At 37.0% G+C, this 17037-nt stretch overlaps 1 protein-coding gene across 1 annotated transcript in view; it reads left to right on the forward strand.

Annotated features, from left to right (window-relative positions):
• The window catches only part of LOC126470597 (apoptotic protease-activating factor 1), a 262484-nt gene that overhangs the window by 167200 nt on the left and 78247 nt on the right, over window positions 1–17037 (forward strand). The window contains exons 12-13 of the mRNA XM_050098549.1: window positions 7411–7779; window positions 14756–14963. Coding sequence (XP_049954506.1) covers window positions 7411–7779; window positions 14756–14963 — 577 coding nt within the window. The remainder of the gene's footprint in view (window positions 1–7410; window positions 7780–14755; window positions 14964–17037) is intronic.

Below are 17037 nucleotides of genomic sequence, written 5' to 3' on the forward strand. Positions count from 1 at the left end.
ACTATGCAGATGCACTGGCAGGTGGAGGACAAGAACTAGAGAAGATTGAGGTGAGTAGTGTTATGAGAATGAAGGATATGTCCAGGGAGAGCTCCCACCAGCAAAATTCTGAAAAGCTGGTATTGTTGCTTCACAGCCAGTGCCATGTGGATTCTTCCCACCAACTCCTGCATTGCTGAATTATCAGGGGGGAACTTTCCGTGCAACATATCCTTCATTTCTTTAAGACTCTTGGCCTTAACCTTCACTATCTCTGTCATCCCCCTGGCTATCCCCATCTCTACTTCCACCACTCTATCCATGCTGTGTGTGTGTGTGTGTGTGTGTGTGTGTGTGTGTGTTTGTTTCACCTTACTTAGCTTGTAATATCTAGCAGCCTTTTTGTCAGTGTTACTGTCTGCCACTCAATACCTCCTCTATGTGGTAAGCAGCAATTATTCACATTATTGTTATCCCATCCCAAATTTTCCATTTTTTACGTCACTTCTCAATCTGTTGTAAGTAGTGATGGACGTACGATTCAGGATTTGTGTACCACAAAACATCCTTTCCTAAACACCATTGACGTTCTCTCAATTTGATTTCAAATACTGCCTCTACCTTTGTCTGAAGTTATTTTGAAGGAGTGATATAAGCTCATTGAACAAAAAGTGGCCAATATGCTAATACTATGTAACACTGCCTCTAGCCTTGATAATTGTCTCAATTCAGTGAGAAAGAAAGTTTTCAAGTTTATTCTGGTATGCCATATCCAACTGAAGTCACTCATTGATGACTATATCCCATAGAGCTATCAGATTGTGGGGATCCTGACTACTAAATTTCACTTGCTATCCTAAATCTTTCCATACACTTTCTACAGCACTTAGATTGGGTAATTTAGTGGACCGATGGAGGTGAAGTAGGGTGCTTGGGTATTCTTTGACTCTGGAACATATGCATGCAGCCCTGTGAATGTGGTTCTTTTGAGGGGGTGAAACAAATGAACTAGCTCACAAAAACTCACCTAGAACCTACTAAAATATCCTACTATAATCCAATTTTCATGGCTAACTCACTTAGTTTCATATAAAAAGTATATTTTATATTAAATTAATTAGAAAATTAATAAAAATGAATATTTTTTGTATCACATTCACCAATTTTTAAAATAATTGTTTTTTCACACAAAAGGTGAGCATAAGAAAATAAAATTTAAGTTTTTTTCATAAAAGGTGAACGTAAGAAAATAAATAAAATGAATTATGGTGAATGTAAAAAACTAAATAAATAAATTCAAATCAAAAAGTCGAAAAATCTTCGGTGCTGTATGAAGGAAAACCCTGGAGGGAATTTTTCAACTTCTCTTTTTGCTCATATTCTCATCCTCAAGGGTTTTTTCTGAGCCCTTTTGAGGATGAAGGTGCCATGTTAATTTTCCACATCTGCTTTATCACCTTTATCATGAGTAGAGTGAGTCAGGGCTAATGGTCAGTCACGCTGCAGATTCCTTACTTTCCATATCTTTCTTATAATTTCTGTAGACTTCATAATTGCTTTATCTCTCTTTGGTGACTTTTGAACCCTCATCTCTTGCTTTACTGTTCCCATGGCATTACACATCCCCCCTCTTCCCCTCCTGCTGCCTTCTGCACAGTGACATCAGTTTGTATTAGTGGATTAATTTCTTCAAATGTTGATTCTGATTCTGGAATCTACAATTAATCAGGGTAATGAAGTATGTATAAATGAATGCTGGCTAAATGGCAAATCGCCTATATATGTATGAGCTGTCACTGTGTTCTACATCTACATTTATACTCCGCAAGCCACCCAACAGTTTGTGGTGAAGGGCACTTTATGTGCCACTGTCATTACCTGCCTTTCCTGTTCCAGTCGCGTATGGTTCGCGGGAAGAACAACTGCCGGAAAGCCTCTGTGCGTGCTCGAATCCCTCTAATTTTACATTTGTGATCTCCTCGGGAGGTATAAGTAGGGGGAAGCAATAATTCGATACCTTATCCAGAAATGCACCCTCTCAAAACCTGGACAGCAGGCTACACCGCGATGCAGAGCGCCTCTCTTGCAGAGTCTGCCACTTGAGTTTGCTAAACATCTCTGTAATGTTATCACGCTTACCAAATAACCCTGTGACGAAATGCGCCGCTCTTCTTTGGATCTTCTCTATCTCCTCCGTCAACCCAACCTGGTAATGCACCCCACACTGATGAGCAATACTCAAGTATAGGTTGAATGAGTGTTTTGTAAGCCACCTCCTTTGTTGATGGACTACATTTTCTAAGGACTCTCCCAATGAATCTCAACCTGGCACCCACCTTACCAACAATTAATTTTATATGATCATTCCACTTCAAATCATTGTGTATGCATACTCCCAGATATTTTACAGAAGCAACTGCTACCAGTGTTTGTTCCACTATCATATAATCATACAATAAAGGATCCTTCTTTCTATGTATTCGCAATACATTACATTTTTCTATGTTAAGGGTCAGTTGCCATTCCCTGCAGCAAGTGCCTATCCGCTGCAGATCTTTCTGCATTTTGCTGCAATTTTCTAATGCTGCAACTTCTCTGTATACTACAGCATCATCCGCGAAAAGCCGCATGTTTAGTATCAAGTTTTTGTAAGAAATTTGAACAACTATGGAAGTACTTCTATATATGTCAGTAATGATCTTTCGCAAAACACACTGATTTTGACGTAACTAATTTCTTCATTGAAAGTGTATTTGAGGCAGCTGCTATACTATTGACAGGTCCAAAACTAATTGTAGTGTTTGTATACCATACATTTGACAGCATTATTGATGTCTTCACAGAGGTCTTCCTGTGTGTACCAGTTGCAGAAATACAGTTAACATAAAATTCTAATCTGTGGGGATATTAACATTGGCATTAGGGTTACAACAACAAAGTACTTACACTTGCTTAATGTCCTCAGATCACCCAATATGTTTTGCACAAATAGCAAGCCAATAAGAAAGCTGTCACATATAGACAATGTTATAACAAATGTAGAAAGAATATTAATACCATGTATCTATCAGATTGTGAAGGGATATGGTTAAAATTGCTGACAAATAATGCCATAGAGCAGTGTGAACAACCCGGTTATGTTAGCATTGTTAATTATTCTCATATCAATGCTTTCAGATCACAGCTATGTATGATAAGAGGGTCCAACTTTCTGTCTCAATTATCAAATGTTGATGAAGCTTTTGACAACTGTGTCAGTTTGTTTCTAATCTGTTTAAGAAGTGCTGTCCTAAAGTACTAAAAAGACACCTGAACTCAAAAAATTAAGAATACAGGTCATCAATATCTGTAAAATATCAAAGAACAGTGAAGAAGATAGACTTCAGTGCCTTCAACTAAAGAGAAGGTGTTGTTGTTGTTGTTGTTGTTGTTGTTGTTGTTGTCTTCAGTCCAGAGACTGGTTTGATGCAGCTCTCCATGCTACTCTATCCTTGCAAGCTTTTTCATCTCCCAGACCTGCAACCTATATCCTTCTGCATCTGCTTAGTGTGTTCATCTCTTGGTCTCCCTCTATGATTTTTACCCTCCACACTGCCCTCCAATACTAAATTGGTGATCCCTTGATGCCTCAGAACATGTCCTACCAACTGATCCCTTCTTCTAGTCAAGTTGTGCCACAAATTTCTCCTCTCCCCAATTCTGTTCAATACCTCCTCATTAGTCATGTGATCTACCCATCTAATCTTCAGCATTCTTCTGTAGCACCACATTTTGAAAGCTTCTATTCTCTTCTTGTCTTAACTATTTATCGTCCATGTTTCACTTCCATACATGGCTACACTCCACACAAATACTTTCAGAAATTACTTACTGACATTTAAATATATACTCGATGTTAACAAATTTCTCTTCTTCAGAAATGCTTTCCTTGCCATTGCCAGTCTTCATTTTATATCCTCTCTACTTTGACCATCATCAGTTATTTTGCTCCCCAAATAGCAAAACTCCCTTACTACTTTAAGTGTCTTATTTCCTAATCTAATTCCCTCAACATCACCCAATTTAATTCAACTACATTCCAGTATCCTCATTCTGCTTTTCTTGATGTTCACCTTATATCCTCCTTTCAAGACACTGTCCATTCCGTTCAGCTGCTCTTCCAGGTCCTTTGCTGTCTCTGACAGAATTACAATGTCATCAGCGAACCTCAAAAGTTTTTATTTCTTCTCCATGGATTTTAATTCCTACTCAGAATTTTTCTTTTGTTTCCTTTACTGCTTGCTCAATATACAGATTGAAAAACATCAGGGATAGGCCACAACCCTGTCTCACTCTCTTTCCAACCAGTGCTTTCCATTTACGCCCCTCGGCTATTTACAATTTGTACAGAAACCAGGTTGCAGTTAGAATAACTGTCATCTGGTTTCTGTAAAAATTGTAAATAGCCTTTAGCTCCTTGTGTTTTACACCTGCCACCCTCAGAATTTGAAAGAGAGTATTCCAGTCAACATTCTCAAAAGCTTTCTCTAAGTCTAAAAATGCTAGAGACGTAGTATTGCCTTTCCTTAATCTATTAAACATTTTTTCCTAGTCATATAACGTACTGGATACTGCTTTGGGACAGCTCCTCTGGGGCAAAATGAGTTTTTATGTGGCAGAAAAGCCTATAGGATGTGTAGTGCGTGTTTTCAAAAAAATGTATCATGTAGGACACGTTTCAAGAAATGGGGTATCATGACAGTCCCATAATTACTTATACTTAGTTGCCTAGTCTACACAAAAGAACCTGATTAAAAACCTTTGAAAATGTTCTACAAAACTGGCTTATAAAGAAGGCTTTCTATGCCATAGAGGAATTTTCTGACTGTGCAAAGGAAGATATAAAATTTTAGCTTATACTCATTTTATGTTTGTATTCAAATCTATATTATTTAAATGTTTTCCTTGTTATTACATGTACCAATATGCACTATTCAGATTGTACAAACTAGTAACATCAATAAGATGCAGAATAATTGAAGATCAAATAAATAAGTGATGGACAGTTGTCTTTATTATTGTAAGCAAGTTTGACATTTGGTTTCTTCAAGTGGCTAATTAGATTTACCAATATTTTGAATGTAGATTTTAGGGAACTCCTGTGGATTTTCTAACTGAGTCAAACTGTGCAAGCTTATGTTGGTAATTTGAAAGCTAAAGGCAATTATTGGCAGCTGGAGGTATCAATGGTATATGATATTCAGTCAGTTATAGCTTGTGCCCATACTTCCAAATTTGGCCATCCACCTGGAAGATGATCAGACATTTTGTATTTAACCTCAACAGAACAAGCCTCTGTTGCTCGGATGTGGGACAACTGTGGATAACTTAGGCAAGGGACCAGAAGAAACCAGTCTGAAGATAAAGTGTTTGCTTGTATCAACACCAGTCAGAAAGAAGGGCTAGAGATGTGATTACTAATCAAGTAGCCAAGACTTCTCATTCAAATCTGTAGTGCAACCACTCTAATATCTGAAAATATAGAAATCAGTTACTTTTTGCGTTGCTGCTTCCATTATTGATGGCTGTCACATATCCCACTCTTCATGGTCTGTGTTAGATGGCCCCATGGATTGTCACCTGTGGAGAATGAAATAAGATGTCAGGACGGCAGTGGATTTGTTCAATTAACTTCTTTATTCTGGCCCTCGGCCATAGTACATCAGGAGCAGCATGGTGTAGGTGTCCAGTTGCCTCTCATGGGAAGTAATGGATGTCCGGCACTGCTGACAGTGCAAACAGTGGGGCCTAGCATGGCATCACTTGAATGCTACTGTTAGCAATACCTCCTACTGTGACCATGATGGCAGCACAAAGAATGCTGCTGGTGATACTGCAGAGGTGGCTATGACCTTCCCCCAGTGAGCGGGTCTCTCTCTGCTTTGGCAGCTGCTCTCTGGTGACTCAGGACAGCTGCCCCATACTGCATTCCAGGATGTCGCTCCAGGTGTCACATGCTTGTAGTGCAAGCTGTGATACTGAGATGAGAGTATTTTAGTACACAAATGGCTGTGTACATATACACTCCAGACTATGTTCGTTTAGGGCTTAAGGCCCATACTGTAAACACTTCCATGGTGGTAAGTGAGGAAAGGCTTCCATCTGAAACACCATGGAAGTTATTTCATTCCTAAGTTTGTTGCACAGTAACTTCTAACTCTCTTTCTAAACTTACAATGTAAAATGAATGAGTTATACTTACTACCGCCCCCTTGTGTGTTCATCTTCTTTCTGCTGCTTTTATGCACAGGATATCCAATCCACTGGAATCTGAATGGTGGCTGAGTCTAAAAACAGTCTTGTGCTTCATCTTCTACATACCAAAACAAAGACTACACTCAGCAGAGCGGTGGTTGGTATGACAGTAGTCAATATTGACTCTTTCCGGTACTGATTTTCCTGATATGAGTTTATATGCTGCAATAAGGTTTCCAGGAAGACTCGGCCCTCCTCCTCATTCAGAAACTTGTTTATAGACTGAATTAATTCGGGTCCTATGGTGCTCCTCTGACCAGTACAAATGATGCTGCAAGATATTCAGGTGTGTTATCTCTGAAATTGCAGTGGGCAGATGGAAAGTAGGCCACATTATCTCTCACATGCTGTTCCATTTAATAACAAACCACTCCTGTTTAATTCTAGCCTCTTTGCTGGTGTAAGCTTTCCCTGATTGAAACAGCTAACCACTACTACCATCTTGTTGAACATAGAGTACAACAAATGCACCTCGAGCTGCTGAAAGTACAATTTTGGCTCAATAATTTCTTTATTGCATTCTCTTACCTTCTTTTGTACTATTAGCAATTTCACGGACCATCCCTTGTATGCCACCAAAGAATGAAATTATATGAAGTAAATCAGCTTAAGTGTATCACAACTGTCAGTAGTAAATAATATTCTGATTGTAAAGGTCAGTGAGTTCAGTTTTCACAGTAGTTAATGAATATATGTATCATTTGAGACTTCCTCATTTACTCTTCACTAATCATGTCTCCATTGTTAAGGAGGGGAATAGATTAGTTATATGTCATACATTGAATGTTTTGAGTTTTATTGTAATTAGGAGTCAAACTTCCAGTTGAGAACTATGAACTGGTCCAAGAATGAAATCCTGAGTAACCTCTTGCATTGAAATGTTTATAGGAAAAGACTCATCTTCATCAGATCGTTCCCCATAATTTGCTGCATCAAAATTTCTAGAGTGAATGAAGGGGATTTATAAAATCAGATAATAGTGCCAAGTTGTCAAACTTTCATCGATAGCATTAGAACAAAATATTGTTTTTTTTTCCCCCTTAAATTTGCTTCTGGCGTGTTACTTGTCCATATCTGCAGTGTATGCATTTGATTATTCATTTACTTATTTGTTTATGTTTTTTGTTCTTGTTACAGCTATTGGCAGTCGACTATAAACATATACTTCACTCATTTCAAGGCCATAAGAAGCAGATAACATGCCTACAATGCCACTCAAGTAATAAAATATTCCTGTCATCTTCAGAAGATGGTACAGTAAAATTATGGAGTTTGGAGGATATCATTGACAAGAAAACAGAGAAACAGAAATCGGGTGACAGTGGTACTGTCAGAACACCATCTCCTCGTCTTCGTCAAACTAGTTGGAGTAATATGTTTTCTGAAAGTGGGTCGGATGACAAAAGTATTTTCACATTCAGTAAACACAAAGGTGCTGTCTCTTGTGCTTCTTTTGCACACAAAAAGAATGAAGTGGTGTCATGTTCTGTTGATGGATGTGTGAAGGTATGCACCTAAAAAGATTTTTAAATGTATGCCTTCTCCTCATTCTGTTCTTGTTATCACTGAGATGGCACAATGATTAAGTTGTAACATTCAAATTTGAGTATGGGTCAAATGTGCACACAGCCATCCTGATTAAGGTTTTCCATAATTTCATCTACAAACTTTAGCCAAATGCCTGAATACTTGTGATCATGTTGTGCTTCCATAGCTGATTAATATGAACAGTAATAAAACCACCTCAGCTGTTATTTTAGATGCATTTATTACTTCATGACCAGTTTCGTTTCAAACGAACATCCTCAGGTGACAAAAGGGCAGAAATGTTGAAAGATACATGTTGGAATATGACAAGTACAATATATCATTTTTTTGTCTGTGCGTGGTGTACTTGAATGGTTCTTAAACAAACCTTGCCAATATCTTTCCCTAATCCTTCCCTCTCTCAGGGAGTGCTTCATACCTAGGGACAGGAAAAAAATAATATGGTTAAATTTTGTGTTATTTTTTACCAAAATCAGTATTATTTTTTACCAAATTCATTGTTATTTTTTGCCAAATGTAATGTTACTTTTTTTGCCAATTTCAGTGTTATTTTTGCCACTACATTCAGTGTCAATTTTTCCCAGTCATTGTACTTCTTTACCAAATTCAGTGCATTTTTCCAAATCCATTGTAATTTTTTTGTCAAATTCAGTGTTATTTTACTGATAATTTCATTGCTATTTTCATTGTCACAGTGTAGTTCATTACATGAACATCAGCCTTGAGGAGATTAGATGTCAAAATGCTGTTTTAATACTCAGTGACTATCAGCTGTGAATGTTGGTAAACTGTTGTCCTGAGATTTGTAATATTTTTTTATAGCAAAATTGCAGATTTCATGATATGTCCTAAGAATTGCTGTTTTTGCATTGTTTACTAAAAACCACAAATTTCACATTATTTTTTGCATTATCATTTCCATGAAATTTCTCTGTCCCCATGTGTATTTAATGACTTGGTGTTGGTTGGATGTTAAATGTAACCTAGCTTAATTGAATATTACATGAAATGGTTCTCAATATTCTGGACATTTTGTGAAATGACACACAAGTTTTTCTGCAAATGAAATGTGGAGACATTCTGTGTAGGTAATAGTAACCCTTTATGTGAAATAGGTGGTTATGCTTTCACTTGTGGTTTTTGCAGCTGAATCTCAACACTGAGACTCTACATTCAGATGGCTTCAGGCCCAATTCCTCCTCATACCATATACCTATTTTTTCCATTTGAGCCAACAGTTTATTGTTTATGATGCTCTTAGGCACATTTGCACTGTAGAACATGAAGCACATCCCATGATAACATTTCAGTTAAAAATTGAATGTGGGTTCTTCTTATGGCAGATACAATAAAACTGATGGCATCCTAGAAACTCAGTGGTAGCAACTACTTGAGGCTTTTTCAGGACTCAAGCAACACAAATGGGTGCTTGGCTGCCAAGCTAAAGGGGGGCATCAAGCTGAGAGGGGCGCCAGAAGCACCCCAAGTGCAAAATTTATACACAGGGTGTATCATAATTAGTAGCATAAACAACTCATATCCACACTCACTAGATTTATTTTTAAAGGTCCTTCCAAGAGCCCAAGGAACTGTAACTAATGAATGGGATTGGGGTTAGGAGGGGGAAGGGGAAAGGGTGAAGGACACAAAATGTGGTTTGTGTGGAAAAATGGAGGGGAAGGAGGACCGCCAAATGATATTGTCATTTGTTTGGAAAAAGTTCTTGAATTGGTCCTGCAGCTACTGCTATTTGCCTACTAATATGGGGTAGCTCTAATATTTCATTGTAATTAACATGGTGATGTTTAGTAAAGTAATTATAATGAAGTGCTAGAGGAAACTGTTACAGTTGCCATAAGCGTGTGTTACCAGTAAGGAACACTATCAGTACATTTTTATGTTCAGTTTTCACTTACAGAAAAAGTTCGAACAAGGTGGTGCAGCGATTAAGACACTGAGCTCACACTCAGATACATCGAGGTTCAAATCCATGTCTGGCAAATCTTATTTATATTTGTTGTGAATGCTGGAACGGTTTCTGTGCGAAGGACGTGGCAGGCTTTCTTGCACATCCTTCTCTTTCCAAGATTTTGCTTGGTTTCTGGTGATCTTGTTGTCAAAATGATTTTAAGCCTAACCTTCCTTTCAGTCTAGTTAGTAGCACACATCATTTATTTCATGATATCCAGTGGCAAGACACAGTAAAAGGTCAGAAATGTGCACAATTAAGCTTTGAGTTCAGTCACTGTATTCATGAGCCATGCTTCATTGTCAACAGTCTATTTGTGACAGAATGACTGTTTCCATGGAAGAGAGGAATTTAGTGACATAGGATGCCAGAGTACAGAATTTTATTTCTCAGCACATTGTGTAACAGAGAATGGAATGGTTTTGAGAAACTGGACAATCCAGTATTCGTACAGGAACTAAAATTTGTTCTGTTTCAACACAGACACAAGATGAACTGATGAAAACATCTTTGCAAAATCAGTTTTTAATCACATTATAACTGAAACACAGTACTGTGTGTTCCCTATTGGTGACTACAATTTGCTGCTGGCCTTGAGAAGTCAGACTGCAAAGGATACCATGGCTGTCAGTGAAAGGATCCATATTAACATCAGCTGTATATTGAATGGCAACAGTGTCAATCATAACAGCCCGGATGGAGATAGCAGAAATTGCAATTTATTGCCCGTCTCATAAACTGTTCCTTGTGGAAGGCAGGTGATTAGAAGGCAAAGATTTCTATGTGATGAGGAAATCAAATACTGTGTTATTTTGCAGGCCAAAGTACCTCAAGAACAGTCAGTTTCTTCCACTCTCTTAATTTTATATTTTCTATAAATTAAATAAATTTAAGACAGTAAAGTCTCTTAAAATTGTATTTGAACCAAACACTGTCAATGCACAGCCTCGTACTGGCCTCTTAACCAACTCCATAAGCTACCAAAATATTAAGCTGGATACTCCTACATTTAGATATTTCTCAGCACTACCCCATCCTTGGCTCCATCTTACTAGATCAAATGATCTTTTCATATCCAGAACCAGGCACCAGTTGGCACATGTATTCTTGCATATATTTTGAAGATGTGTTCTTCATACTATCTAGAAGGCGTAACTTACTCCATCACATACACCAATTACAAGCACTATTTACGTTTATAAGCAGTGATGTGCCCACTGTACTGTGGTTGGCTCCCAACAGCTAGCTCAGAATTTACATGTGGCTAATTTATGTGCTGCCAAGTGTACAAAATTTAACCACTCAAAAATTGAAAGTTGAATATGCATACTGTAATAAGCAGCGTTAATGATAGTTCTGTTGTGCGATGTTAGGCAAAGGTATTTATTCTTGAAATGACCACAAATAGATATTTTACTTTTTTCCTTAGTATTTTAAATCTACTTACATACTAGGTGAGACCACAGCAATTACCATATTGACTTCATTTTCTAGAGCACCCTCTTCTGATTATGCTTAGTTTCAGATACAGTTTAAAGATAATTAAGAAGTGTTTGGCATAAGTGTTAAATTGTTGGTGGTACTTACATGATGTGGATCGTGTACTTTTTTCACTCATTCAGACATTGTGTTGGCCTTCCAGACAAAGGTAGACTTCCAGAGACTGATACTGAAAAATGCTGTAGTACGGGGTAGCAGCTATTGAAAGTTGAATATGCGTGCTGTAATAAGCAGCGTTAATGATAGTTCTGTTGTGTGATGTTAGGCAAAGGTACTTATTCTCGAAATGACCACAAATATAAATGAAAATCTCCCACAGTATAGAGCAGCAGTTACTTATAACCTGCTAACCTGTTGCATTGTGTGCTGTATGTTTCAGGGTCCATCAGTCAACAGACCTGGGATAGAGATGATTGCTCTAATGAGGAAATGGTCCAATTGGGCATATCAGAACCCACACTGTAATTTTTTATCCAGGAAGAATACAATGAAAGAAATAAACTGTCAAAATTGTAGCTGCTAAGATGCACTCCAAGTATTTTTTTAAAATCATTGAAGTAACTCATTTTTATCACATGAAGAACCACTTATGGCAGCAGTTTGTACAGCCCTTTCTGCCTAACATGCGATTGGCTGTGACAAGAGTGTAGTGTAGTGCAAATATTCAAAATGACACACGCAAATCTGAAGAACTTAAACTACACAAAAAATGTAATCATTCATGTTTTGAATAAGAGGCAGTTAATAATGATAACTAATTGTATGTAATTCTTACAAAGGTGACTAGCAGAAGAAAATAAATCAAGGCAAGGTTTGATGTCACATTAGAGATGACTTCCATCAATTGTGACTTTAATTTATCGAAATGAAATATTTGTTACACATACATCACTTTATGACAATATCTGTAACACAGTTCTTATGATAATTTTTGAACAATGTTCCTTGTTTACTCCTCATATTTGTCATAATAAAGCAAAGTGTAATTTGAATGACAAAAACAAATGTTCTCCATACACAAGTCACATCTGATGAAAGAAAAATTAATTCTTCCAGGCACTTTACATTAATTACTAGTTTTATTAAGACAGAATTGTGGTTGAGTAAGAAATGATCCTGGCTGTTGCTCTACCTATTGTACTGCATATCATGCATACTTAAAGCAATTTTTAAAACAAGCCAATGCAAGTAGATAGTGGACAAATGACAGAAATTTAAGAATACTGTTCTGGTAACCCTTAAGTGGGATGGAGCTATCGGAAATTATATTGTCCAACAGTTTCTTTAAAAATATTTTCCACAATGAAACAAATTCTTTAGCTGGAGTCACATAGGTTGTTCTGTATGGAATCTAAATTGTACCAATAGTCTTTTTGAAAAATGGAGGTACCATTATGTCCAGGCCAGAGAGTCCAACAAAAGCAATTAATTAATTTTGGCAGCTAGTTAGAAACTGTTTCGAATGAAATGGTAAAAATTATTTTTTCCAATTTTTTCAGATTTTTCAGATTTTTCAGATTTATTTGATAGGTTGCTTACAAGATTTTTGCCACCAAATAGTCCTTTCTTTTTTGTCTTAGTATGCCTTGAGGTCCCTGAAGACAGATTAAAGCTGCAGAAACAGTAATCCACTCATAATTATCACTATCACTGTTGTATATGAATGTGTCGTAGCAGTAATCAGTTGTGTAACCAATTGTCATTTTTCACCTGAGAAAGAAAAAATGCAGTTTTCATGCAGTTCTTTCATGAAACATCACTGATTGGTATTAGACACAGCAGTTTGGGAATAACAGCAAGCTTTGTCTTCTCATCTGCTATGAATTAATATCAACTCCTCTACACTTATGCTTGAAGTAAACTTCACTGTTTTGCAATTTCCTATTCCATATGATTTCTTGAAACTCCTCAACTAAGTTGAAGAATACCTGAAATCAATAGTGTTCATTCAGTTGCTGTTTGGAGGGTGTACTACTGTCGTCTCTTGAAACTCCTCGAATAAGTTGAAGAAGACTTGAAATCAACAGTGATCATCTCACTTGCTGTTTGGAGGGCCTAGTACTGTGGATCTCCATCGGTAACAGTGTGTTGCCTCTGATGAGCAGCCCTTCATGGTTCATATCTGAAGAAAACTCCTTTAAAGAACTGTTGTTCATGTTATTTATTTAAGATTAGGGTTTATACTGGTTATTAATGGGGAAATGGTTGAGGGGGGGGGGGGGGGGGGGACACGACTTTGTGTCTACTCTGTACTGTAAATTTTTCAGGTAGTTTTCATTTCACAGTTTTGCAAGTTTCATTTTGGTGCATATTTATTTCTCCGTTTAAGCTTTCTTCCATTTATGCAGTTTATGGCCAGATTTTATGAAGCATGAGAGGGTTTGCACACTGATTAACATTAAATGTTAAACTTGATAACACCTACTCAACCACGAAAGCAGCTGGTAATTATTTTGGGTATTAAATAAAGTGCAAATTTGTGTAAACAGTAACTGAGGACAATTGTTTCAGAGAAACTGTCAACAAAAACTGAAATTTTCTGTATAAATTATATCTTGCTGTTTCATATTATCAGTTTATTAATGCGCCGTCAACCAAAGATATGGACCTGCCGTGTTGTACATGCGCAGTCTGCTACAGCTCCGATGGAGATGTACATTTCACCAGCTGCCTGGTGAGCTACGAATTTTGCAATGTTCAACATTTAAAAAAAAAAAAAAAAAACACCTTGTAGTGTGTCTTAGCAGCTAAAATTTTGACAGGGTCTTTCTGTCAGTGTATTCTTCTTATATAAAAAATTTCAGGGCATGTTTTGTCATGTCAGATTGGACTATTCCATTGTAAGTTCATCTGAAGTCGCCACTGTTCCCACCCCTGTCCACATGCACACAAAATCTGAGTTAATCTGCTGTCAGTGTTTTATTACCTGCCACTGAAAAGATGATGACAATCTCATCTAATTAAACATTGTTTCTCTGCGTGCAGAGAAGGAAGATTCCAGTAAGGCATGATGTCTATTATGCATCTGTCTTTTGAACTAAGTCTGTCTGTGTAACTTGTTAGATTCTATTTAATGATTGCAGTTTCTGTTAATTTATTAAATTGCCAAATGTGCATTCTCATTTATTTTAGGGACAAGTGATGGACTTAATTCACCAGTGTTTTGTAAATAATAGCCCTCAAGTGATTCTAAGGCTTAACTTTTTAAGTGTTTACATTATTTTACTTTACTTTATGTTACTTGATTGAGTAAAATTGTTTGCTTATAGCACTGATGAACCTGGAGTGAAAAGAAAAGCAGAGTATGTTGCCTTATGCCAAATTTGCAGGAACTTGTTTTTGAAGTCCTGACACTACCAAATTAATTCTTTGTTTCTTTTCCCCTTCCTTATTATAATTAGATGATTAATTTTTTATACCTTTATTTTATCTTTTTCTTTCTTCCTATTCTATTTTTGTTCATAGGTGTGGGATAGTGAAACAGGGGCAGAGAAGTTGCACATAGATGTTCCCAATAATAGCAAACCTAATAGCTGCACTTTCTCTAATGATGATACTCTGTTGTATTTTGGTGGGGAAGATTCACACCTTTATGTATATAGTGCAGAATTTGGTACATTCCTTTCAGGATTGGGAAATGATGGACCAATAGTGACAATTTTAGGTATCCCAGGTTTGTAAATTATCTTTATTTTTTCATTGATAGTTTTTATTGTAATTTTTTATTATTTGCTATTTTTCCTGATTTGACCTTAAGTGACAGACTTTCTCCCATTTGTTTTTACTCCACTTCATGATACTTAATCAAAAATATGATTTAAACCTCCATGTAAAATGTAGCATGAAAATAAGTGCAAGAAAGATTTATTTTAAAATTTTCTTGTAATAACACTTTGTGCACAAAATTTATTTTGTGAGGATGCTTCAGATTTAATTTACAAGATGTGTACTGTCAGCTCTGCAATATTCTGTGCATCACTTGTGAGCCCAAGAAAAGTCTTGCAACTTCCATTCTATCAGTGCACAGTTAAGTACGGTGCTAATCCTATTTGTCACCATACATGAGACTAGAACAGATTCAGATCACTTTGCTACATTCCAATATTGCAATTTTATATAATTATCTTTTTGCACAGGTTTCTCTCATCTTAAATGCACCAACTGCCTGTCAAACCATTACAAACAGTATAATTTGCAAACCATTATGAATGGTAACATATTGTGTGAGTTAGCTTAGATTTTTATGTGTGTGGCACCTTGCTCTGGGTAACAACTGAAAGTGGCTTTTTAAGCTGATACTAGTTGTGTGTAACTAAAAAGACATCTTAATACATATACAGTCTAAGTGGAATAATGTGGTCTTCAATCCACAAATTTATGATATGCTGGCCAATAAGAAAAAGACATAGAATCACGGCATACTGAAGAGCCAAAGAAACTGGTACACCTGCGTAATATGGTGTAGGGCCACCGCGAGCACGCAGAAGTGCCACAACATGACATGGAATGGACTCGACTAATGTCTGAAGTAGTGCTGGAGGGAACTGACACCAAGAATCTTGCAGGGCTGTCCATAAATCTGTAAGAGTAAGAGGGGGTTGAGATCTCTTCTGAACAGCACGTTGCAAGGCATCCCAGATATGCTCAATAATGTTCATGTCTGGGGAGTTTGGTGGTCAGCAGAAGTGTTTAAACTCAAAAGAGTGATCCTGGAGCCACTCTATAGCAATTCTGGACATTTGAGGTGTTGCATTGTCATGTTGGAATTTCCCAACTCTGTTGGAATGGACAATGGACATGAATGGATGAAGGTGATCAGACAGGATGCTTACGTATGTGTCACTCCAGCTGCACATGCAGAGAGAGAGAGAGAGAGGGGGGGGGGGGGGGGCGAGAGAGAGAGAGAGAGAGTTGTCACAACCATTTAGTTCACTGGTTACATCCCTAGTTGTTTGAAGAACACCAATATTTGCACCCTCTCTCATCATCAGCCATTTTACGTCCACTGCTGGATAAAGGCTTTTTCCCTTTTCATCTGTACACATCTGTGTTGCTCCTGTATGTTTTTATTGTCATCTATCCCCATACATTTACTTTTTTGGTCTATTTAATTTCTATTATTCTCCCACGTACATGTCACACCCAATTCCATTTCATTGTTATTTAAAAAAAGTTACGCCTCCACTCCAGTCTGTTTCCCAGCTGATTTTTTGTTGCCTGTCCTGTCTTGGTAATGCCTGAAATACATCTTACTATTACTCATTGAGTGGCTGTTTTTTTATATCACTGCCATATGTTAAAACTGGTAATCCGCAGTAACTGAGAAGATTCTGCTTCATATGTATCAGAGTTGTCACATCACGTAAAAAACTATTTACTTTATCAGAAGCACTCCAGAATATTTTTACTCTTTTGTTTATTTCTTTTCTTGTCCATTCAGTTGTTACCTCCAGCAGCTTTCCTAAATATAAAATCTTACCAACTGGTTCAATATCTTCATTATAGATTGATTTTCAGACCTGCATCAGAATGTGCTTTATTAAATTATTCCACTGGTTGTTGTTGATTTTTTGCTAGAAGCAAATAGTATAGTGTCATTAGCGAATAAAGACGATTCACATGTGCTCCATTAACATGTATTCCTAGCCAAATTCATGTTCTATTTCCTTTCTTCTTTGAGAATGTGTTCAGGACAAACAGATCTTCTTTGAAAATTTTAGTAATGTTTCGTCTCTATTATTTCTTGT

Source organism: Schistocerca serialis, chromosome 3, assembly GCF_023864345.2.
Source record: "Schistocerca serialis cubense isolate TAMUIC-IGC-003099 chromosome 3, iqSchSeri2.2, whole genome shotgun sequence".
NCBI classification, from domain to species: Eukaryota; Metazoa; Arthropoda; class Insecta; order Orthoptera; family Acrididae; genus Schistocerca; species Schistocerca serialis.